This window comes from Pseudopipra pipra, chromosome 20 (assembly GCF_036250125.1).
Source record: "Pseudopipra pipra isolate bDixPip1 chromosome 20, bDixPip1.hap1, whole genome shotgun sequence".
Lineage (NCBI taxonomy): Eukaryota > Metazoa > Chordata > Aves > Passeriformes > Pipridae > Pseudopipra > Pseudopipra pipra.
In genome coordinates this window covers 2,747,427-2,771,332 of record NC_087568.1, presented here as the reverse complement: position 1 = coordinate 2,771,332, position 23,906 = coordinate 2,747,427, and the positions used below count along the sequence as shown (strand labels likewise).

Genomic DNA, 23,906 nt, shown 5'->3' with positions numbered 1-23,906 from the left:
TTTTTCCATAGTTTCTTCTTACCCTTTTATGTAGAACAAAACACTTCTCTGGAAGAGCTTTTACAAAGTATCTTGATGTATATTACTGGCTCTTTGAGGGTGTTTTATGTATTTGTACAGAGATCACAGAAATATGTCTGATACAAACGATCAAATCCCTCACATTGAAAAAAATAAGTGGATTTTAAAGCTCTGTAGTTTTGTTCTAGTTCTTACAAATCTTCAGATTTGAGACTTTGGAATTATTTAGGTGCTTGGAACTATAATGGAACTGATTAATTGTTGCTTATGAAGTTTAGCCAGATTGAATGGCAGGGTGTTTTCCACTAATACTGCAGGATTTTTGAATTGGATAAATACATCAGCAAGTTTACTTAGTTACAAGACAGGTTACCTGTTCTTACTTTATCTTTTCTTCCCATTTCAGCACCTTTAAGACCCTCAACACCTGAGAAATTTTCAGTGCCTCATATCTGTGCCAGGTTTGGGCCTGGGGGCTTCTTGATAAAAGCACTGCCAAACCTGCCTTCTGAGGGCCAGCCAGCTCTGGTTGAAATACACAGCATGGAGGTAAAGTTTAAAAGGAAAAAAGGTAGAGGGTGGAATACAGGGTCTTTCTTTTGGAAGGGAAAGAGGGTACTTGGCTTCATTTATCTGTATTTTTTTTACATGTGTCTTTGTTTGGGTTGTAATCATAAGTAAAAGAGTAGCTTTAAAAGTTCTTTTCCTCTGAGAGATGATTTAGTCATGATCAGATCATCCAGCTCCTTACGGTTTTGTTCAGGATGATGTACAGAATAAGTTCCATGTAAAATAGGTTTCATCATTTGTTATCCTTGTGCAGGTTGCAATTCACCCTTTGTGTTCTGTTTAAGAGCAAAAGGCTTGATTACACCATGGGTTATGTTCAGATCTGGGGGTTTTGTTGTTAAAAAGCAAAGTTCATATTTTAAGAACTTCTTCTGGATTATATTTGTGTTTTAGACCATGTTACAACATTCTCCAGAGCAAGAAGAGATGAGAGCATTTCCTGGTCCTCTTGCTAAGTATGTTCTTAAAATTTTTAGAAATAACTTTCAGCATTCAGAATTCGTTTCTTCATTGAATATTTCTTTGCCTGTCAATTACAGGACTTAAACTTAATAAAATAAAATAAAATAAAATATTTGTGACTTGCTTAAATAACACATGGGCTTTAAATATGTTCCTTATATTAATCATAATAATGACCTGAATGTTTACATTTGTCTCATTACAAGCTTTCTTTTTAATTTGTTAATTTTTTTTTCAGGGATGAGACCCATAAAGTGGATGTTATTAATTTTGCACAAAGTAAAGCTTCACAGTGTTTTAAGAATGAAAATCTCATCGACAAAGAATCTGCAAGTCTGCTTTGGGACTTTATTGTACTGCTGTGCAGGCAGAATGGGGTATGTCTCACTACTTGAGTTTTTATCTACCCTAAAATATTTTATACACAAATAGTATTTATGAAAAAGTCAGTAATATGTGTATAGTGGCTTCTCTGGGAATAGTTCATGCAGGCAAACAGGGCACTTGCCCTCAGGTGCTCATTCACATATTGTTGTTGAAGTAACAAATAAAATGAAGGCAAACAGATTTTTTTATATTTGTTTTCTCTGTACACTTCCAGACTGTTGTGGGAACAGACCTGGCTGAACTTTTGCTCCGAGATCATAAAACAGTGTGGCTTCCTGGGAAATCCCCTAATGAGGCAAATCTGATTGATTTCACTAATGAGGCTCTGGAACAAGTGGAAGAGGAATCTGGTGAAGCCCAGCTCTCGTTTCTCACTGATAATCTTCTAACCACAGTTGACAGTTTTGAGAAAGAGACTGAGAGATTCAGGGAGTTGCTGCTTTATGGCCGCAAGAAGGTGAGTGCTTGTGGTGTTCCAAACCTATTTTATGTAATTATTTTCACATAGGCATCAGTTAAAATAATTTTTGCAGCTTGTAGTGCATATTTTATTTCATGGCATTGCACTACCCTGATAAAACAAAATGTTATGCCCTACTGTTTATAATCTAAAACAAAATCATAGTCATGCATCAGCTTTTATCTAAACAAACATGTTTTTATTTGATTACAAAGTACTCCTGTAAAACAGTCATTGCTTATCTGAGCAATATGTTAAGCTATTACCAGGAAACTAATATCTGTATTTATTAGGATGCTCTGGAGTCTGCCATGAAGCATGGTTTGTGGGGGCATGCTCTGCTACTTGCCAGCAAAATGGACAGCAGGACACATGCAAGAGTGATGACCAGGTACTGGTTTGCTTGTTGATTAGTAGGATTTGACTACCTGTTTTGCTAATGAGATAAAGACTTGGTGCTCAGAAATCCTAATGTCAAAATCATGAGTTATCCTTAGTGGTTCGTGCAAGAATTATGCTTTAATTTTACCTGTGTATTCGTTTGTCATCTGTTACTTTTTATTCTGGGGCCTTCTGGCTGTAAACTTCCACCTGAGAAGTTCTTCTCTGCCACTCCTTTCATTTAAGGGGTATTTGATCACTCTCATCTGTGGCCTTGCTTGACAGTTAGTCAGACTTGGAGAAAACTGTGCAAAACCCAACTGTCAGCTTTGTTAAAGCCAAATAACTCTGTGGTACCTTCACCCTCCTTGTCTGAAAGAAGTAGTTGTGTTTGTGCATGATTGGTCTGTAGACAGAAAAACTTCTTTTGGCTTCCTGAGCTTGTGAAATCATGTACAAAGTCTCATAATCTGGCTTGGGGAGAATCCTGAGGTTTTCCTGCCTTGGACTGACTGATGTTGGAGTGAGAGATCCAGTTCACTGGTGATGTTTTCAATGTTATGCACTGGGCAAATGCTTATTCAGTGTGTTGTTTTCAAACAGCACTTCCTCCTCCTGAGCTAAGCTGGATTAATTGCCTCTGAGAGTTGAAGTACGTTTTAACTGCTTACCCCATGTTTGTGTTTTGTTTTTCTCTGCAATGTCTCTGTAGATTTGCCAACAGTCTCCCAATTAATGACCCTCTGCAGACTGTTTACCAGCTCATGTCTGGAAGGATGCCAGCTGCATCCACGGTAAGATTCAAGTGGGAGCTGCAGTGAACAGTGTAGTTCCCAGCAGAAATCTTTCCATGTGCTTTCCTAGAATGTCAGATAAGTTGCTCTGGTCCTTTTTAGGCTGAAGCACTTACCCATGCAGAGCTCCAGTCACTGATTTGACTAAGTAATTCTTCTAATTTTAGTGCTGTGGAGATGAGAAATGGGGAGACTGGAGGCCTCATCTAGCAATGGTGTTATCCAACTTGACCAATAATGTGGACTTGGAATCCAGGACCATTGCTACCATGGGAGACACTCTTGGTAACTCTTGGGGATCGAACAGGGTGATGACTGAAGGAAAAGCTTTCTGAAAGATTTGATTACTCAGCTTATTTTTTTGAAAACAAGTGATTGCTGTGTAAAATATAAAATGGAACAGTTTTATGTGGCCTTGTCTCTGTGGTGAAGGTATTTGATGCAAAGCCAAACAATACAGGACACTGAGTTACAATGTACCACTGAAATATCCTGAGTTCTCTCATTTATTTCTCTGCAGCTTCTAAAGGCCTGCTGGATGCTGCTCATTTTTGTTACCTTATGGCCCAAGTTGGGTTTGGAGTTTACACAAGGAAGACAACAAAGCTTGTCCTAATTGGATCAAATCACAGGTTTGGCTTTCCTCTTTTTTTTTTTTTTTAACACAACTTTTTAGATGCAAAAATGAAAGTTTGAGAGGCTGAGTTGCACTACTCCCTTTCTCCTCACTAGGAGTAGCTGGTTTTGAGAGAATTGTTTGATGCCCTGTCCTTTTTTTGAAGAGAATTTAGTGACGTTGTATGTCAACAGAGTTATGTTTGTGACTTTATTTCTGATTGACAGATCCAGGTTTATTGTCAGCATATATAAACTCTAATGCTTTTCCTCTCCTGTTCCCAAACAGTTTACCATTTTTAAAGTTTGCTACCAATGAAGCCATTCAAAGAACAGAAGCCTATGAATATGCACAGTCTCTAGGAAGTCAGCCTGGCTGCTTGCCCAATTTCCAGGTGAAGAGCTGTTTCTGTTTTGGTTTGGGTTTTGTTTTGGCAGATTTCACACAAGGTTTTGGTCTCTCATGTCCTGTATTCAGCACAGCAATATTTAATTCACAGCATAGTGCCATATAGCTGCTTTCCTGTTGTCACTTAAATTTCCTTGTCACTTTTTTCATCTCTGCATCCTGAACTTCTGAATTTTAAAATTTATTATTGTAATTTTGTATTCCAAAAGAAAAATCCATTTGTTGGCACTAGCTGTAGATAAATTGATAACTTCCATTGTGTGGAAGAGGAGAATTGAATGTTTTTTCACTAAATTTCCTTTCATGCCTATACAAATGTGATAAAGGGATAATTGAGCTTCCAGCTTAAATGTCAGACTACCTTTCATTTTTTCACTTCTCAGAGTGTTGTGATCACTTGGTTTATTTCTCTGCTTGCATCCCCCAGGTTTTCAAATTCATCTATGCTTGCAGACTGGCTGAAATGGGACTGGCTGCTCAGGCTTTCCATTATTGTGAAGTGATTTCCAGAACTGTCCTAAAAGATCCACATTACTATTCCCCTGTACTGATTGGCCAACTAATCCAGGTAACATGAGGAACAATTAAGTACTTGTGGCATCCTATTGTAGGTGGGAGGCTGTGAAGTTGTCTTGTGTTGGCTGGTGAACTGACCCTTTGGATGATTCCTTTCCCTAGATGTCATCCCAGCTGCGCCTGTTTGACCCGCAGATAAAGGAAAAACCAGAACAGGAATCTTTTATTGAACCTCCCTGGTTGATAACACTTCGACATGTGGATGGACAGATCAAGGTACAGAATGTACTTTTCAACATGAAATTTTCTCTTTTCAGGATTAGTGTAAATCCATTTTTTTAAAAATATTTTTCTTTATACTGCTAATTACGGAAGCAGATGAAGTGACCTTACATATTCATGTCATAAATTGCAAGTGTTATGGTTTAAACCAAGTGGATTTACCACACTTCAGTGCCTTGAGATTCAATACAGAATAGTTAAAATTATGAGACAGGCTTTTCTTAGTACCATAATGCAAAGGAGAATTGCAAGACTCACGAGGTTGTAATAACTCCTGCTGGAAGCAGGGGATCTGCTTGCCAGAAAAATAAGTTGTGTGTGAATTAGTTTTGCTAGGTTGTAACAGAGGGGAAGCAGTTACCATTTATTCAAAGAGCTCTTTTAGAAATTTGAACCTTGAGCTAATTAACTGTGCCTCGATTTGAAAACAAACCCTTTAAGTTGTTTGAACTTGGTCCATAAATGGCTGACAACTCATTTTTTGACTGGACACTGAAAGACCCTGTGTGCTGTTTTGACACATCAGATTTCCTTTGCTCTGTGTTCCCTGTGAGCTGAACATGTGGTGCAGTTAATAATACCTTGCTTTTTGGTGCAGGAGGGTGCAATAGCCTATAACACAGACAGGTCCACCCCCCCACCGTACGAGTGCAGCACCCCCAGCTCCGAGCTGGACCGGGCGAGTCAGTGTGATGGAGGAGGGGGCCGTGATGTGGGTCCTGCTGCTGAAAACGCCTTGTTGGCATCCTTGTTACCCAACATGGCTCAACAGATGCAAAGCGTGCAGCTGATGCCTTCAGGTCAGTGTTTCATATCCTTTGTGACAGAGAGAAAAGAAAAGTTTCGGGTTTCTGATACCAGAAACCACCTGGGGCTGGTTGGAACAGGGAGATTTCACTTCTGCATTGTGCCATTTGTAGGGTAAAAGGTTCCTGCTGGAATTTCTGTTTAATTCTAACTCTTGACTGTGGTTTTTTCATGCTGCAGTACCTCAGGCTGTCCTTGATGGCTCAACTGCAATGATTCCTCCTGGTGACCAGGAAGCCCGAAGTGTCCCTTTCTATCCAGTGGCTCCTCAGCCTCTTGGTCCAGGGCCTGGCTTTGCACCTCCAGGATTTTCAAATCCATATGGGACTGAACCATCCCCGCTGTATTTAGGGTCAACACTGCCACCAGGAGGGCCACCACAAGAAACTGAACCACGGCCAGAAGAGCAGACAAACTTGGAAACAGGTCTGGGATCTTAATGAACAGCTTTCCTTCCTTATAAAGGGGAATAATTCAAAGTATCTCCATATTTAGAAAATAGTAAGTCAGGATCTGGATAATGAGATTTAAAACTACCATGTAATGGTAAGGAAGCATCTGTAGAAAGTTATAGTATTCATGCTGCTTGTTTGACTTGCTTTAAAAGCCAGATCAGACTCAGCAGATCATGACTTAGACCCTGCCAGGTAATCCCTGGGATTGGCAGTTCTATTTCTGAGGTCTGTGGTTGGAGCCTCAGGGATTTCTCCCTGTGGCCATGAGCATCTTGGACCCTGATAAGTTTTAGTTCAGTGACAGCAGAACCTGACTCAAGTGAAGACAGGAATACACAGGTTTGGCAGAGCTGAGTTTGAGATGTGAAAAACCTTTAACTGCCCCATTCTGATGGTTGAATCCCTCAGCGTGCTCTGGCCTGTGTTTAGAATAAACACAAATCCCTGCAGGAGGGGAGAAAAATCACAGCAACTGCAGTTCATGTTCTTTAAAAGACCATATTCTTTCTAGAAGATTCATAACTAATGAAAACTTTTGCCTTAAAACTGTAGTGAGACTTGAGGGCTTTTGAGTTTGATGTTGATTTTTTTTGTTGTTGTTGTGCCCCCCAGTAACAAAATTAATTTTTTTTTTAAGGAATGCAGAGAATTGCCCCAGAGTCTCCCTCACAAAATTCCTTCCCTGAACAGAGAGAGGAGGATTTCTACGGCAGAATGGCCAGCATGGTATCTTTATTTCATTTCTTCAGCAAGTGGCAGCTGCATTGCAGCACAATGAAAACACAAGAGGATTTTGGGGCTCTTCAGCGACACTTGAAGCTTAATTTTTAGAAGTCCCCAAATTTAAGATTAAATTTCTGAAATTTAGATGTCTTAAATTGTGTGGAAGTTCTTGATAAAAAGTGAATGTTGTGTCAGATATTTAGGTACATGTTTATTAAGCATTTATGTTTAATATTTTTAATATATACAAATATATTTATTATTTATGCCCTGGCTTTGTATCTAACCAGGCACCAGGACGAAGATCCATCTTTAGGTTTATTTTCTAGGAACTTTTATATCTCTTCCTATTATGAACTTTTCAAAGAAGGAATTTGTGTAGCAAGATGAAATATAATCCATCACTCCAGCAGTGACAACTTTGTCCTTTCCTGTGTATTTGTAATAACAGGGCTATGGACAAAGATCCCGAACAACCTCAGAGTCTTCTGCTCATTCTGCGGGACGAGAGAGATCCAACTCTGCAGCAAAACAGCCCTCTCCTCCTCCCTCTGCTCCTGCAGGGAAAGAGACCAAAAAAGAAACAAAAAAGGAGGCAGCACCTAGAAAGGTAAAACTTTGTCACTGAGGTAGTTACATCTGGAGGAGATTTGTTAGTGTGTGTGGTAACCCCTGGTCCAGGGAATTGGTTTCAGAGGTTTTAACTGTTTATTTCTGTTAGGTGCAGCTCTGGGCTCAGAGTCGAAGGCCCTAACAGAAAATGTGTTGTTGCATGAATGTTTCTTTTCATCTGGCTGTAAAGACAGTGGGGAGAGAATCAACTGACTGGATTAATTTCTTTTTAGACTGGTGCAACCTGGTTCCGCTGGCTGATGGGAAAAGGAAAGAATGAGGCTCACCTGCCAGATGACAAGAACAAATCAGTAAGATCACAAAAACATTCGTACACTTGAATTTGTTCCAGATGTTCTCCTGGATGACAGATGAACATTGTTCTGACAAGTAAACAAATGCTTGTAAAACTTTGAAGATTATGCTTATTTCGAGACTGGCTTTTTTTTAAAGAAATGGTTACAGGGTTTTTTAGGGGTTTTTTTAACAGCTTGTGTTGACCTCTTAATTTTTGACTGTGGTTTTTCTTGTAGATTGTTTGGGATGAACAGAAACAGCGCTGGGTTAATCTGGATGAACCAGAGGAAGAGGTAAAAATCTGAATCCTCATGATTTTTCCAAGTGGAAAATGGAAATCTGTACTGGCAAAAAATTTTCTTTAATCTGTTGTTGGCTCTTAAGAGCTGCCTTCTGCTGCATTTGGGTTAAAATGTGCAGTATCTTGAAACTAAAAAATGGGTTATGTTTGCATCTTTAGTTGCTTGTGTGGATTCAGTAACTGCAACTGAATTTACAAGGGAATTTGCTTTACACTTAGTCTGGTGTATCACTTCATTAGAGGTTGGCATCACCTAGACAATTGCAAGTAAATTGACTTGCTGCAAACAGAATATAGGGAAAAAGGTAGGAAGAATCTAGTTTTGAAAATGTAATGCTTTGTACAGCAAAGAAAATCACACTTCCTGTCCATCCTTGTCATTTGAGGATCTGCCTAAAAACACAAATGATAAGAACCACTGTTGTTGTTTCCTTTTAGTGTGAGTATAGGTGGGTTGTAGAAATGCCTTGGCATTATTTAAGGTATCAGCTGGGAGATATTGATGTTGCCAGGTGAGATATCTGTTGGGAATATTGATTTGTAGACCCAGTTTCATGCGCTCTGGAATAAGGAGAGGAGAAGTCAGGCGTATACTTGGTTTAAAACTCTCAGTCAGTGATGAGATTGGATTTTTTGTTTTTGTTCTCCCTGCAGAGTAAACCTCCCCCACCACCTCCAACAGGATTTCCTAAAGCTCCTCAGGCTGCTCCACCTGGACCCGGGGGCCCCCCTGGTGCCCCTGTCAACATGTTCTCCAGAAGAGCAGGTAACAGATAACATTAATGCTCAAAGTATGGAAGAATTCAGATTTTCTCTTGCATAAAATGTGAAGACAGAAGTCTGGGCTTCTCTGGAGTTGTTTGGGAACAGCTGGCAACTCAGTGGAGCTGTGGCTATTGCTGGCTTTGCTTGTGCCTAGATCCCACACTGTGACTTCTGTCACAACTGTCTCCTGACTTGGGTGTTACTGTTTGTGTCCCTGGAGTGTTATTTTCTGATTCTGAAAGAAGCTTTAACCAGCAAACTGAAATAGTCACAGGCATGACAAACACAAGGCTTATTTGTTCTGTTCTGCATCTTTCTGTTGTAGCTGGGAGCAGAGCCCGTTACGTGGATGTCCTGAATCCGGGTGGAACCAAGTCAAGCGGAGCAGTTCCTGCACCATCAGACCTGTTTGCCCCCTTGGCACCAATGCCCATTCCTGCCAATGTGTTTGTTCCAAACTCAGGTGTGTCACGTGGATACAACTGTAGGGAGGTTGTATGGCTATTTATGGGTATGGTGTGCTTGGCTAAATCCTGTTTCCTCTCTAGTTCCAGGGGAATCCCAGCCAATGGAAGGAAGTGGTGCACCAGAGCACACACCAGCTGCAAACCAAACCAACACAGATCCTGCTGCAGCTGTGGAACCAGAGGTGGGTTTGGATGAATTATATCTACAAGACATTCTGACTTCTGATTAAAAACCCCTCGTGGTTCTAAAGAGTAGCTTCACAGCCACAAGACATAAAGAATGTTGTTGTGGAAATTGTGGTTTAACGGTTTATTTGAAGAACTGAAGAAGAGAAGTGCAAGTGAAAATGGAAGTGGGAATCCCATGAGAAGTTGTGTTTCCTTATTTGGCAGGGCTGCAGGTTCCATGGGTGCAGGATGTGCCAGGAAAGGGACCAGGAACATAGGAATGTTATACTGCATGTTTCACTTGCTTCATGTATTGTAAGGTTCTGCTTCAGTGGGATCTTTAGCAGAAATGTGAAATAGCATTGTAGTAATGATGATAAACAGAATTGCCTTGTTTTTCTTTAGTACTTAAACCCTGCAGCCCTTCCTCCTGGATCTGGACTTCCTGTTCCAAACCCTGATGGCTCCCAATCAGGCGAGGTAAGGCTTGATGCAAAGTAGTTAATGACTTTTACAGCATATTTTAAGCATTAATTTGTAGTGGATTTACTATTGGTCATCAAAAACAAGTAACTGATTCAGTTGCTGATGATTAGCCAAGATGGAGTATGAATTGTAGAGAAAAAAACCTCTAGGCCCCTATAAAAAGTTCAACTTTCATGTCCTACATTCTGTGATATGATCTCCTTTTCCCATATAAGTACTTTTATGAGCCTTTTTCAGAGTAAAATTTGAGAGCAGTTTGAGGATCTCTTCTTGCCTCCATGCATGCATGTAATTTCACTAATATTAAGTGCAAGACACAAGGAGAATAGACTGCTGTGTGCCAGGCAGAGTAACATTACCTTTGTTCCTACTAAATGTTTTCTATATCTACATAATTTTGTGCTTTAAGAAGTCCTTTTGATTTAAACTAACTTCCGGCTTTCCGTTTTGTTTTTGGTTTGTTTTTGATTTGGTTTTTTTTTTTTTTTTTTAACTTGAAGTTGGTTTAACCTTTGGCAGTGAGACCTTTACAATGAAATAAAACAACTGAAAGCTTGGGGCAGTGACATGCATGACGACTTTTTTATTTGTGTTTTTTTGTATTTGTGTGTTCTTGCTGTTTTGTAGCTTTCGCGCTCTAGTTCAATGAGTTCATTATCACGTGAAGTAAGCCAGCATTTTAATCAGGTACATGTGGCTGGCCATTCTCATTTATGTTAACTTATTTACTTTCCCCCCCCTCTTTATTTTGCATTTGCTCAAACACTAATGCTACTTTTAGTCATTTTCCCCTCTTCTCATTTCACAGAAATTTCATTAAAAGTAGCTAATGATGTAGTGTTCCTTTTTACACTCAAACAGGGTCTTCAGTTTTGTATATTTGTGAGAGTGCATGTAATCCAGGCATGCTTTTTGTTTATGTTCCTAAGAGATTCACATAATGATTTCACCATCTTTTTACTGAGATACTAAAGAAGTCAGTTGATTTTAAACAAAAACCAACCAAACAAACAAAAAATTCCCCAAACCAAACACAACAAATCTAAAAAGACACAAACAAGCAAAACTCAGTCATTCTGCTGCTGCCAGTCTCAAATTGCTAATAAACCATCTGCAAAAGTCCCTGTAGGAATTAAAGGAATGCTTCATCTCTGCTGTAAGTTCCAGAGCTGTGGGGTCACCACAAAGGGGTGATACAAACCTTTCTGATATTTCTTAGTAGAGCCAAACCTGACATAGAATGTTTATTTTGGGGCAAGCCCTAAGGTGTACTAACAGAGGCAGAAGGTACTAATTCAGTGAAGTTGCACTGGTGTCTTGTGTTGGTTTTGCATGCTTTGGATCTTCAGAGCTATTGACAGTTTATGCATGTGTGGCATTGTTTGGCCAATTCCTACATTAAGCAAGTAATATTCTAGATCTGGATGCAAACTGTACCAGCACTCTGCAGTTGTTACAATATGCTGTGCTCTCCATGTTGGTGGCATTATTCCTGTGAATATTTGCTCTGTATAACTCAGCAAACCACGTTTGAGAGGCAGCAAAGCTCTGCCCTTCTCTAACTGCAGTATTCTCTCTCTCCAGCCTGCCAGTGTACCACCCTCGGGGGCACCTGCAGCAGGAGCAGTACCATTCTACAATCCCTCTCAATTTGCACAAGTGAGTAAAGGCCTCATCTTTCCTTTGCCTTATTTTCATTCTCCAACATTGCCCAGAGAAGCTGTGGCTGCCCCATCCCTGGAAGTGTTCCAGGGCAGGTTGGACAGGGCTTGGAGCAACCTGGGATAGTGGAAGGTGTGGCAAGGGGATGGGACTGGAGGGTCTTTAAGTTCTCTTCCAACCCAAATCAGTCTGTGATTCTACACTTTGAACAAAACATGATTTTGTGCTTAACCAGCTTAATCTGGATTGTTCCATGTAGGATATTAAATGTGCACAGAGACCAGTCTGGCACCTGTTTAATTTAACAGATTTCCATTCAAACCTATATTCCCAATTTTTTGTAGTTTGTCTCCAGCATGACACTTTTACAGAACATTTTTTTTTTCTTCCTTTTTTTCAGTCTCCTGCAGCCTCTGGAAGTTCAAGGCTGGGAAGAATTGGACAGAGGAAGTATCCAACGTTGAAGTAGAACACAATGGCTTTGAATTTGGAATCCTCAATCATGTTCTGAGTATGCAAAGAACTATTTCAGCCTTATGGCACGTGGTATCAGCTGTAGTTGACATGACAGAAATTTAATGATGGGTGATTTTTTTCATGGGTCTCCCTGCTTGCACCTCATCTACGCAAAACCATTACCAAACATGAAATATATGTAACTTTTCCTTTTTAAAAAACCTGGCTAGAAATAGCTTTGCTGTGATAAAGGATAGACACGAGGGAGGAAATAGTTGCTGTCTGTTACAGAACCTGTTTGTAAATTGCATAGGCAATTTATTCCTTATTTTAAACCTGTTAGTGTGACCTTCCAAGGCATAGTTTCAGGGATTCCTTAATTTCTGAAGGATGCTCCCCTCCCAGCGGGGGAAAAAAAACATGTCCACATTGTAACATAACACTGTGGCCTTAAGAGGACCATGCACAGTTGTGATGCTTTGCCAGGACGTGGAACTGGATCTGTTCCCCTGGGAGACGCCTCACACCTGGTGTGTTTTTGGGAGCGGGGAGGGGGCCACAGCTCATCCAAATAAATTGACCTACGTTGAATGAAAACTGTGACTGTAATCTAATACTGATTTGATTTGGATCTTTCCTAGTCTGTATGTAGTTTGTGGTTTAGACTACTTGTAAAGCCAACTGTATAGTGGGAAGGAGCTCTGTATCATAGCCAATGCTGTTCTCTTGACGAGTGAGTGTTCGTTTAAGTGCAATACGGTTACTTGCTTTCTCTCAAACTGCTGGCACTGTGCGACTGGGGGGGTAACAGCTTGAAAGTTTTGTTTATTTTTATTTTTCCTTTTGAGTGCCAGAATCAGCGTAATAATCCGTTCTTGAATCTCCATTACTAAAATAACCAAGGTCTTAAGTAGCTAACAGGTGAATTTCAAACGTACTAAAAGTAGGCGGATTAGACCTCTACGGATGGACTTTAAAATCTTTAGGTTTAATATAGGAAATCCTGAAAACCATGATATGCAGCATTTATATTCACTGAAGAATCTGAATTATCTACAAAGAGAGAAATAAACTTTAAATATTTATTAAATCATTAGGCCATATTTTATTTAGAACTTGTCACCAAACTATTTGATTTTACTTGAATTTCTGCCCGGGAGTAGAAGTAATGCGAATGTGAAATTGCCAGTGTTGGTCCCCCATTGTTTTGTTGTTTTTTTTTCTTTTTCTGAATAACACCACTTTTCTGAGATCATGATAGCCTTACATGTGTCCCAAAAGGTTTGTGCCCAGCCCAAGTAAAAGGCTGCTGGGGGGGATTAGAAACCTCTGTGTGATGGTCCATACTCAATTCCAGCCGTGGGCAGCAGCAGTCAGTGTGGTTTACTTTTCTATAACTGAAACCTAATCAGACACTTGGCTTTCCTCTAGTCCAGCCAGGCTGCTGATTATTTTCTCCTTTCAGTAGAGACTGCCAAACAACTTCATTCAAGGAGGCTCCCTCTGAGCTGGGAGCAGCTGTCTTTCCTAAGTGTAAGATTTGACACTGTAAATTCTTAAATAAAATATTTTGCGCTCTGGAGCACTTTCACATTTTACTTTCTTCTTGTGGTTATTGCTTTAGCGAGCTGGGTGGACGAACCTCTCCTATTCATCTGGGAATGATCCGTGTGAAGGAACTTCTCCTGTTCATCTGGGAACGATCCGTGTGAGGAAAGGGAGCCTGGACTGTTCAGTGTTGGAACTGGCTTGTGTGTTGGGAGTAGGTTTAGATGAAATGTTGGGAAGACATTCTTGGCTGTGAGGGTGGTGAGGCCTTGGCACAGGTTTTCTTTAGAAAAGATTAATGTCCCATGCCTGGAAGTGTTCAAGGCCAGGTTGGACGGGGCTTGGAGCAACCTGGAATAGTGGAAGGTGTCTGGATGGGCTCTTACGGTCTCTTCCAACCCGAACCATTCTGCAATTCCGTGATCAGTGAAATGTTCAAAGTCATAGCTTTGAGCCTTAATTCAGGCAACTTTTAATTTTTTTTTTGACGAGTGTAAAATGTTTACTTTAAGCTGCTTATTTAAACGCCGCCCGTATCGTGACAGTCGCGACTGGGGGATTCCCTCAGGGCGGGCGCTCCTCCGGCCGCCAGGGGGCGCTGCCCGCGGGGCGGGCCCGCCGTTGCCAGGGAGGGGCCGGGGCGGCCTCGGAGAGAGCGGGACCGACAGCGGGAGCGACACCGCACGGGATCGACACCGGCACCGGCACCGGCACGGCCGCCCCCACCGCCGCCCAGCCCCGCCGGCAACGCGGAGAACCCCGGGAGGAGCCGGTGAGGCCCGCGCTGCGTCCCGCCTGCGGGGGCGGCGGTGCCGGTGAGGGCCGGGCCGGGCCGGGGCCGGTTCGTCCTGCCCGGCCCGGGGGCTGCGGGGGCGGCCCCGCGGTGCAGAACCCGCGCTCGGGGCTGCGCTCGCCGCGTGTTGCCTTTGCGGGGGCGGCTGCCGGGGCGGGTTGGTCCGCGATAGCCGCAGAATGACGAGGTGCTTCCCCCCATCCCTGTAGGGCTTTGCCTTGAACCCCGTTTCCATCCCCTAAACCCACCCCTCCCTCGGGTGTTTGCTCGGTGTCAGCGGTTGGTGCGAGGCGAGAAAAGGCGGCAGCGATTTCCCTGCTGTGAGATGGGTGGAAATTTCCTGGCCTCAGGCAGCCCGGTGTGCTGGTGACGCCGCGTGTGGACGGCAAGGAGAGCCTGCTGTGCTTTGTGTGCAGGTCGAGTTTCCTCTCGTTCTGACAGGGCTTTTCTTACAGAAGTGTGCACACAGCCCTGGTATCTGCAGCAGTGAGGAGGTCAGTTCTCTGCTCTTGATAAAAGAAATAACGGTGTTCTACTAACAAGGTCACGCTAAGGTTTGAGTTGTGCTGGAGGGAGGTCCTGCGAGGTGCTTTCTGATTAAGTATCACAATTTGCAGCTCAATAACTTTTTATCCTTATGTGTTTCTTTTGGGGAAATCCAGGTATCCCACGTCTTGTAATTTTGCAGACAATGCATCTGCCTGCACGTGCACCTGCCCTTCGTTCCCAGCTAAAGACTGAGCTGTCTGCAATTCCCATGCCTTGCTGGCGTAGTTAAAGCCCTGTGAACCCACAGGGCGATAAAAGGGAAGGAAACTATGCTGTGAGGAACTTTTCATCTGGAGCAGCATCCACAGCCGGTACCTGGGGGAGGATGAGCACTCCAAATGGATTTGCACAGCACTCAAGGGCGTGTGTTACTCAGAGCATGGAGGGTGGAGCAGTGCAGGACCTGCGGGCTAAAAAAGCTGGAAAAGCAGCCAAAAAGGAGGCTGGTGGCAATGTGGCGCTTCCTGCTGAAGGTCCTGTGAGTGTGGGCACCCCTGTAAGTGAGACCTTAAAGCTTCTACCAGAGGAGCTCAAAGCCAATATGAAAATTAAATCGATCACTCCGAGGCCTCCCCGGAAGCCCCGGCTGGAACGTGCTGCATCTCTGGATGAGAAGAGCTGGAGGAGGTGGAGGCGGTTCAGGACGAGCCAGGAGAGCCTGACTGATCCCAACGACACCAGTTCCTCCAACGGTTCCCTGCAGGAAGCGTCCCCCAGCCCTCCCAACAGGGGCAGGGCGAGCCCTTGCCATCCCTGCTGCCAGCAGAATTCCTTGCACAGTTCACCAGACGCCTCAGAAGCCAGTCCCGTGGGGAAGAGCAGGGGAAGCACCTCTGACCTGGGGAAACGAGCCTCCGAGATCTCCAGTGCCTTTGGGGGGCTGCTGCGGGGGAAAGCGTTCGCGGGAGGCAAACCCCGGCTGTCCCAAATCATGCCAGCTCGCCCCCTGCCCCCCATGGAGCTCAACGTGGCCTCTCACACCCTGAGGACAGCTAATAGGATCGACTCAGATTGTCTGGATTACCGACATTATTCTCAGCACAAGTTTGGGAGGGTGAGCAGCAGCCTGAGCGACACCCGGCTGCACGGCAATGGGATGGTGTACGACAGCTGCTCCACAGACTCCATGAAATCCACCTTCAGCCTGCTCACTCCCATTCGAGCCAAGGATGTTCGGAGCAGGTGAGTCCCCCAGCTTCTCCTGGCAAAAGTTTGGGAGGTGTTAGCAGGGAGAAGAATCCCACTGGGCAGGGGCTGCGAATGTCCGACCGCTCAGAAAGCACAGAAGTCGTTCTGTGTTATTTAACCTGCTGTGGAGACTGGAAACAGTTGGAAGATTAAGAGATTGGTACAGATACGCTGTGTTTACTCCTTTTAGCTGATTATTTTCCTTCTTGTGTTTGATTTGCTGTCAGTTTTTTTGTAATATTTACACAACCTTTTTTGAAAATTTAGAAACAGTAACTGTGCATGCCAACAGTTGGGAGAACCGGTTTTTTTAAATCTAAAAGTACATTGGGCTTGAACTGAAGTGTTAAATGGCAGGAAAAATACCCAAATATTTTAGCTTGAAGCTATCATGCAGGACATACAGTGTTATCACTGTCCTGTAAGGTGCTGTGTGTCCTCTGCAGATGTTGTGCTTTTTTGGCTTCTGGTAGGATCAAATCACCTATTGGGAACTGCTCCAGTGTCCCACAGGAGCTCCTCTGCCCCAGCTTTTTCAGGCAAGAATCTAGTCATTGATTCAAAGGATGAGAGTCAGCAGTAGAGGGGAAATAACTGAGATAAATTGTTACCAATTGGTAAGAAAGCCCTGGGATAGATTGTTACTTGTTTGCCATGAGGGTTTTCTTCCAATTCCCTCCCTGAAGCAGCTGCAGGCAGTGGCTTGCCCAGCGCTCCCTGACATTGTGCTGTCATCGTTATTTGCAGAGCTTAAGCAAGATTAAAAATGCTTATTCAATGGGCAGTCCTTGTGCCAACAGCCCTTGCCTGTGTAAACAGTGTGTCCTTCGGAGGGGCAGGAGGTGTGGGACGATCTGTCCTTTCCAAATGTGATATTTTGAGACCTCAGGCTCAGTAAATTGTTTATTTGATGAGCTGAATTGGAGGAAGAGTGTGAATTTGAGTCTTCGATTAGGAGCAACTTGGTGCCAGAACACCAGGCATGGTGGAGCTATTTTGATGTTGTAAGTAAACCAAGGTGCTTCGAGATACTGCAGTATCATGGAATCACAGACTGGTTTGGGGTGGAAGGGACCTTAAATCCCATCCAGTCCCACCCCCTGCCATGGGCAGGGACACCTTCCACTAGCCCAGGTTGCTCCAAGCCCTGTCCAGCCTGGCCTTGGGCACTTCCAGGGATGGGGCAGCCACAGCTTCTCTGGGCAACCTGGGCCAGGTTATCAAACCAGTCTCTTCATTCTGTGTCTGAGGTAAGTATTAGTGGGGCTGAAGACTTGGATGGCTTCAGCCTCCTCATCACAGCACCTGGGCAGCGTCAGCCTCACCATCATCCTCATGTCCTGGCTTTGAAAGGCTGATTATGACAATGGTTTTGTTTTATTGTAGATGATCCACAAACTCTCTATAAGAGTTGGAACTTTATAAGGAACTTCAGGCAAGCAGAACAATATATAAATACTAAATGCCTTCTTCTTAAAGATATATTCTTGAATAACTCAAGATTCAAGCATTACAAATCATTATTCCATGCCCTCTCCTTGGATACTCTTTTATGGATCTTCTGTTCACAGGAGCTATTTGGAAGGCAGCCTTATGGCAAGTGGTGCCTTACTGGGAGCAGAAGAACTTAGCAGATATTTCCCTGATCGGAATATTGGAATTTTTGTGGCCACCTGGAACATGCAGGGTCAGAAGGTAAGGGCACAGAAGTCTCCACAGTGGTAAAGTTACCCCAGCTTTACTGATGTTTTTCTATTCATGAATATGTTCCTTATCAAACTGAGTTCATCATCTTTATCAAATTACAAGGTACTTTTCTTCTATATCTTAGCACAACTAATATTGCTATTTTTTTTCATTTCTTTTTTAATAGGAACTTCCAGTGAATCTGGATGACTTCTTATTGCCAACAGATCCTGACTATGCCCAGGACATGTATGTCATTGGGGTTCAAGAAGGCTGTCCAGACAGGTAGCAAAAACAATGTAATGAACCATCTTCTTTTATTGTTAAGTAATTACTTTGCTTTGAATTAGCCTGGAAATAGTATCCATCATAATCTTAATATTTTCAATAATTAACCCATTTAATAAGACTGAATTCATTGCATGAGCACCAGGGGAAATAGACTTTAGAGCAAAAAGGCACAAAGATCTGTAAATCATAGAGTCATGGAATGGTTTGGCTTGGGAGGGACCTTGAAGTTCATCCAGTTCCACCCCCTGCCATGGGCAGGGACACCTTCCACCAGCCCAGGTTGCTCCAAGCCCTGTCCAGCCTGGCCTTGGACATTTCCAGGGATGGGGCAGCCACAGCTTCTCTGGGCATACCGAATTTGGTCCTGTTAGAGCAGCTGATGGCAAAATCCTGCTGATTCCTGTGGCACCTCAGCCCAGCTCTGAGGGGCTCTGAGCTGGCTCGGCTGTGCAGCCACTCCTTAGTCATTCAGTGGAAGTTTTATCAGTGCTTACTGTTCATTGATGTTCTGTGTCAGAGGGACTGCTCTGTTTCCACAATACTGATTTCCTCTCTGGTTGTTGTCTCCTGTACTGTCTGTGTGATCCAGCTGTTGTTCTTTCCTGCAGAAGAGAGTGGGAGATCCGCCTGCAGGAGACTTTGGGCCCCCACTACGTCCTGCTCTACTCGGCCGCACATGGGGTGCTCTACATGTCGGTCTTCATCCGCAGGGACCTCATCTGGTTCTGCTCAGGTGGGTGGGGAGCTGAAAGCACTGCTGCCAGCCAGTGTCCTGGCTTTTTCTCCCTCTCCTAACGTCCCTGCTCATTGTCTCTAGAGGCTCTCAGTGAAAGCATCTTGTTTTTCTCCTTCCAGAAGTGGAGTATGCCACGGTGACAACTCGAATCGTGTCTCAGATCAAAACCAAGGGAGCTCTGGGAATCTGCTTCACGTTTTTTGGGACCTCCTTTCTCTTCATCACCTCCCACTTCACATGTGAGACATTTACAATCTTGCTAGAAGGGTCCTGTTTGAGGGAGGAGGGGAGGGAACTGTACAGAGGTAAAAAAAGACGGGCTGAAGGCAAAACTCAGGATTGCTGAGCTGAGAATGATAAGGGGGGAGGATTGTTTGATAACAAACTTACAAAAGAACTGTGTGTGTTAAAACAGAAATGAACTCTGCACCATTGTGTTCCCTTTTCCACACTTTCTGTCATTATTTTTCAGTGTGTGTGTTCCCTGGGTCAGTGTCCCATTTTACACATGGAAAATGTCTGATGCCCTTTGGAAGCTCCCCTTGTAACCAAAAGTGGTCATTGAATGAAAATGATTCATCCTTGGCAGTAACGGGCTTTGTGTCTTTCAGCTGGGGACAGTAAAGTGAACGAGAGGAAACTGGACTACAATAAAACCATTCAAGCCCTTACACTTCCCAAGAATGTTCCAGACACAAATCCATATCGATCCAGTTCTAGTAAGTGTGAAACCATGTGTGAGAACCCAACAGTCTGTGCATTGTCTTTCAGTCTGCACTAAGAAAGAATGAGAGTTATAATTTGAGAGACCACAGGGCTTTTTGTCTGAGGATAGTTATTACTCACACGATTCTTTTCTTTTCTTTTTTGAAATTTTGAGGGGGGATTTGAGAAAAAATTAAAATGGGAGAGAGAAAATTCAAAAAGGAATTTTTATGTGATGTATTTTTCCAGCAATATGATAATTTTGGTGTAAGTATTACCAATATTACAGATGTGTTTTACTTTCCAAGTGTTTTCTAGAGCAATTAGGAATTAATTTATTTCAAAACTTAAGAGAAGGAACGTTTTGTCACTTTGCATATACAGGTTTGTGTATATGTTGTTTGCCAAATTCCATTATTCTTTCTTAATACTGTGCTGATAATGTCATGCCTAGATAAGTAGGCAAGTCTTTTCTCTAGAAAGATGAATTGACTCTTTATCTGCAGTGTAGCATTAGGGTTTTGTGTTCACCCTGGTTTTAGGTCCTATTGATAGTTTGGTCTCTTTTCAGCTTTTTCTATGATGTTTAAAAATTTCTGTTCTGTTTCTACTGGGTTTTTTATAACCATATTCTGTGATGGTCACAGGCAGAAAACATGCTGAGGCATCACATCTCCTGGTAGTGAAAAGAAGGGATTTATGCCTGTTCCTTGACCATATCTGGCAGAATATCCTGAACACTTGTGGCCTGAATTTGCAGGTGATGTCACAACTCGGTTTGATGAAGTCTTCTGGTTTGGTGACTTCAACTTCCGACTGAACAAGGACCGTGAGACTGTGGATTCCATCCTGAACCAGAACCCGGACACAGACGTGTCCAAGCTCCTGGTGTATGACCAGCTCACCAGTGAGATGAGTCGGGGTGAGAGGCAGCTGTTTTCCTCCCTCATCCCCATGAACAAAGATATCTCCACACAGGACTAATCACAGCCAACTTAATAAGACCTTTCCTGCTTCCTTTTGTTACATTCCCTAAAAAAAAAGAAGTCAGCAGTTGTCAAATACAGTGGCAGTGTGTCAAGGGACCTTTTGCTGTAGCATTTTATCCATAGTGTAACCTCCCAAGCCATTTGCTGCTGTTTCATCTGACTCTCCATAACTTGGGACACCATTCTGTCACAGTGTCCAGGGAATTTAGATTTGAACATTTGAGCATTTGCAAAGTAGCACAAGCTTTCAGTGGAAAGGGAAGTGCATGGACCAGATGTTCTTTGTTTAATTGGTCACTGACTAAATATCCACTGGCTATTTTTTATCTTCACTGTGTAATAACTTGAGCTTTCTCCCTTTCTGGAGCCTGACCCCATGTTTTTCTAGTCATGTATGTACATGGCTGTTGTTTCTAGCCAGCATTAGTAGAATCAGTGCAGAAATGCGCTGGATTCTCAGGAAGGAGGAATTTGTTCATGCTGTTCTCTTCCCTAACAGGGTCTATTTTCAAAGGATTCCAAGAGGCTGATATCCATTTCCGCCCTTCCTACAAGTTTGACATAGGGAAGGACAGCTATGACACCACTTCCAAACAAAGGACTCCATCCTACACGGTAAGGGATGATTTCAGCACCTCACATTTGCACCAGAGAGGATCCAGATGTGCTGAGATTTGTGGCTTAAGGGCAACAGGGCATGTGGGTCTGCTCTGGAAGAAAGGATTGTTGAACCTGTGAGCGCAGGGATAGTTTGGCACAGGCTGTTAACCTCATTTCCCTGCCTTACATCCTGTTTGAGTGGATTCTGGATTCTCCCTTGTGCTCATAGCTGGGCACAGAGCAGCTCTGGGGATCAGGCACACACTCTTCATTAATAGATCCCTGTCCAAGACACTTAATTTCACTAAGTGGAATGTGATAAATGAATGGTCTCTTGTGAACCAGTGCTGCTCTCCAGGGTGGGTGGATGTGCAAAGGGAGTTACCAGCACTCTCCCCTCTCTCTCTCCGTCTCCAGGACCGGGTTGTGTTCCGCAGTCGGTACAAGGACGACATCCAGGCTGTCAAATATTCCTCTTGTCCTGTGATCAAAACCTCAGACCATCGCCCTGTGTTTGCCTTGTTCCGTGTCAAAGTGAGGCCTGGCAGAGACAAGTAAGTACCTCCTTGTGCTGCTCTGTGTGATTGCACGTGGCTCCAGGGATCCTGAGGATATGCTCCTGTTTGGAGTTTGTCTTCTCAGAATTCCTAAAATAGAGTTTATCCCATGTAGCTCTCTGCAGTCTGATTTTTATGCTGGTGGTCAGAGCAGTGAGAGCTTAAACCTTGCACTGACAGCTGAAATCCCTGCTTCCAGGTCCCTTAATCCTCCTGAGGGGGATAAACAGAGCCCATTGGAATTGATTATTAATCTGTGTTTTATCTGAGATGCAGTTCTTTGTTTTCCCTATCAGCATGGGCAGCTTTCCTTTTCTCTTCTTCTTTCCATTTTTTGGGATCAATGCTTTTTTACCTCCCCAGTGGTGCCTGCATTTCAGCATAGCTGGATGTCAGTGGAATATTTTGAGATCCTCCAAGCTCCTAATGTCCAGCTGTGGACTGTTGTACTAGTGGAACTCTTTAGAAAATTGAAATTACATTTCCCTTTTACAACCAGGACTTTCTCCATGTAAATGTGTTGTGAAAAACCTTAGCTTGTTGCTGTGGAAGAACAACTTTTGTTTCTCCCACAGCAGTAGCTGAATGCATTAAGAAAGTAAAAATTAGATTTCTGACCTTTGTTATATGAGCTAGTTGGGAAACATTGGGCAAAGAAGAATACATTTATGCCCTGATCTGTGGCTTGTGTTTCTGTTGTAGCATTCCACTTGCTGCAGGGCAGTTTGACAGAGAACTGTATTTAATGGGAATAAAGAGGAGGATTACAAGGGAACTTCAGAAACGACGGGAGCAAAAGGACCAAAAATCCAGCAGCATATGTAGCATTTCTTGAGCTGAGAGCCCTGCAATGCTTGTGGTAGAGGTGCCCCGAGAGAGGATTTCAGGCCATGGCAAACTCTGCAGGGAATCGTCTGCTTTAAGCACCTCTGGCAGTTGTGAAGAATGTCTTAAACCTCATCCTGGATTCATCTGCATGAGCTAATCCATGTAGCTCAAGTGCTTTTGCCGAAGAAAAGGAGTCAGTTATTTAAGACATCCATCCCAACAGGTAAAATGGATTTATTTTTAACCAGACTATCTTAGGAAGCCACCGGGTGCAGCCTGTTGTTTGTAGGAGGACTCCACACAGGGGCACAGCTGCTGGAACTGGCATCACCTGGGGCAGGGGACCTAAGAAAAGCCTGCAGAAAGGTGAATTTTTTTTGTTTGTCTCTCTGGTTTGGTCAGATCTGCTTCCATACAGTGTGGGGTTGGGTTTTGCTCCTTCTCTGTAGCCAAGTGTACAGTATTCTGTAAAATGAGTACGAGGGACCAGCTGATGAACTTGGGCAGTTCTGTGTATGGACGGTGCTCCTGTGTTGGGCTTTTTGGGTCCTCTACAGCAAGATGTGTGTGAATGTACTCTTGTACATTGAAGTGTAGAAACATTGCCTTTCAATAATCATTCTATAGGCCTTCTGTTACTAAGGGGGTAAATACCCTGCTCTCAGGCCATATACTTGGCTGCTTGAAACAATCCCTCCCTGACCTCACTTGCCCTCTCCAGGGCTCATAAAACACTACCTGCCTTCAGCAGCAGGACACCTGAATTGAAACGAATGGTTTAAGTACTGTACTGTGTGATGCTTCACCAAAGTGATGCCAAGTGAGTGTACCAGGGAGGTTTGCAGAGCCCAGTCAGCTCCATGCAGTTCCATCACCTCCAGTCACAGTCAATTCCTTTTGGTTTTGTTTTTCCAACTCGGTGAACTGTGAATAACTTGCTATTTTTGAAGTAGTGTTGTCTTAAGGCTAAACATACTACAAGGACCAGTATGGCACTGGTCAAATGTTAAGTACAGCTAATACTTAAAAACTCCTCATGGGCACAGATGGGCTGGATCATTCATCACCTTTAGTACCTAAAACACCAGGCAAACACCTTGGAGGAAGTGCTGCTGACTATGCAACCTGTCCAAGACAGAGCTTCTGTTCTGCGGTACATTTATGGCACTGACCTGTCTGTAGCCATCAGGTACTTGGATTTCCTTTCTTTTTAAAGGAATAAAAATAAATTAATGCAATACCTTAACTGAGAACCAGCTCTTACTGTTGTCAGAACCAGAGTTCTTTGTGTGATGCATGTTTGGGTGACCTGAGCCATTTGTCTTCAGCTGGAAGAGCAG

The 23,906-nt window shown here is 43.3% G+C and overlaps 2 protein-coding genes across 8 annotated transcripts in view; both read left to right on the top strand.

Annotated features, from left to right (window-relative positions):
• The window catches only part of SEC16A (SEC16 homolog A, endoplasmic reticulum export factor), a 28,262-nt gene extending 14,575 nt beyond the window's left edge, over positions 1-13,687 (top strand). For 4 of the 6 annotated variants that reach the window (XM_064676705.1, XM_064676702.1, XM_064676703.1 and 1 more), the window contains 24 exons: positions 428-570; positions 985-1,046; positions 1,292-1,430; positions 1,655-1,897; positions 2,194-2,291; positions 2,994-3,075; positions 3,243-3,360; positions 3,596-3,707; positions 3,980-4,085; positions 4,527-4,667; positions 4,778-4,891; positions 5,496-5,697; positions 5,885-6,130; positions 6,797-6,885; positions 7,334-7,492; positions 7,728-7,805; positions 8,028-8,084; positions 8,747-8,858; positions 9,183-9,320; positions 9,406-9,506; positions 9,898-9,972; positions 10,606-10,665; positions 11,563-11,637; positions 12,041-13,687. In XM_064676705.1, coding sequence (XP_064532775.1) covers positions 428-570; positions 985-1,046; positions 1,292-1,430; positions 1,655-1,897; positions 2,194-2,291; positions 2,994-3,075; positions 3,243-3,360; positions 3,596-3,707; positions 3,980-4,085; positions 4,527-4,667; positions 4,778-4,891; positions 5,496-5,697; positions 5,885-6,130; positions 6,797-6,885; positions 7,334-7,492; positions 7,728-7,805; positions 8,028-8,084; positions 8,747-8,858; positions 9,183-9,320; positions 9,406-9,506; positions 9,898-9,972; positions 10,606-10,665; positions 11,563-11,637; positions 12,041-12,109 — 2,819 coding nt within the window. In that variant the 3' untranslated portion in view covers positions 12,110-13,687. The remainder of the gene's footprint in view (positions 1-427; positions 571-984; positions 1,047-1,291; positions 1,431-1,654; positions 1,898-2,193; positions 2,292-2,993; positions 3,076-3,242; positions 3,361-3,595; positions 3,708-3,979; positions 4,086-4,526; positions 4,668-4,777; positions 4,892-5,495; positions 5,698-5,884; positions 6,131-6,796; positions 6,886-7,333; positions 7,493-7,727; positions 7,806-8,027; positions 8,085-8,746; positions 8,859-9,182; positions 9,321-9,405; positions 9,507-9,897; positions 9,973-10,605; positions 10,666-11,562; positions 11,638-12,040) is intronic. The other 2 variants (XM_064676704.1, XM_064676708.1) reach the window with 1 other exon arrangement.
• Positions 13,688-14,254: 567 nt separating this feature from the next.
• Positions 14,255-23,812, top strand: INPP5E (inositol polyphosphate-5-phosphatase E). Of its 2 annotated transcripts, none has more exons than XM_064676715.1 (11): positions 14,255-14,416; positions 15,100-16,168; positions 17,746-17,869; positions 18,048-18,145; positions 18,760-18,884; positions 19,007-19,126; positions 19,499-19,606; positions 20,353-20,514; positions 21,081-21,196; positions 21,599-21,735; positions 22,441-23,812. In XM_064676715.1, the coding sequence occupies exons 2-11, from the start codon at positions 15,312-15,314 to the stop codon at positions 22,571-22,573; spliced, it is 1,980 nt and encodes a 659-aa protein (XP_064532785.1). In that variant the 5' UTR covers positions 14,255-14,416; positions 15,100-15,311; the 3' UTR covers positions 22,574-23,812. The 2 variants fall into 2 exon arrangements, with proteins under 2 accessions (XP_064532785.1, XP_064532784.1); XM_064676714.1 differs by having other exon boundaries at positions 14,273-14,416; positions 14,647-16,168.
• The last annotated feature ends 94 nt before the right edge of the window (positions 23,813-23,906 follow it).

Excerpts from the sequence above, each read along its gene's own strand:
- INPP5E (XM_064676715.1), top strand. The coding sequence starts at position 15,312 with ATGAGCACTCCAAATGGATTTGCACAGCACTCAAGGGCGTGTGTTACT. Across the intron at positions 19,607-20,352 it reads TCCATATCGATCCAGTTCTA|GTGATGTCACAACTCGGTTT; the intron begins GTAAGTGTGAAA and ends CTGAATTTGCAG. Across the intron at positions 21,197-21,598 it reads AAAGGACTCCATCCTACACG|GACCGGGTTGTGTTCCGCAG; the intron begins GTAAGGGATGAT and ends CTCCGTCTCCAG.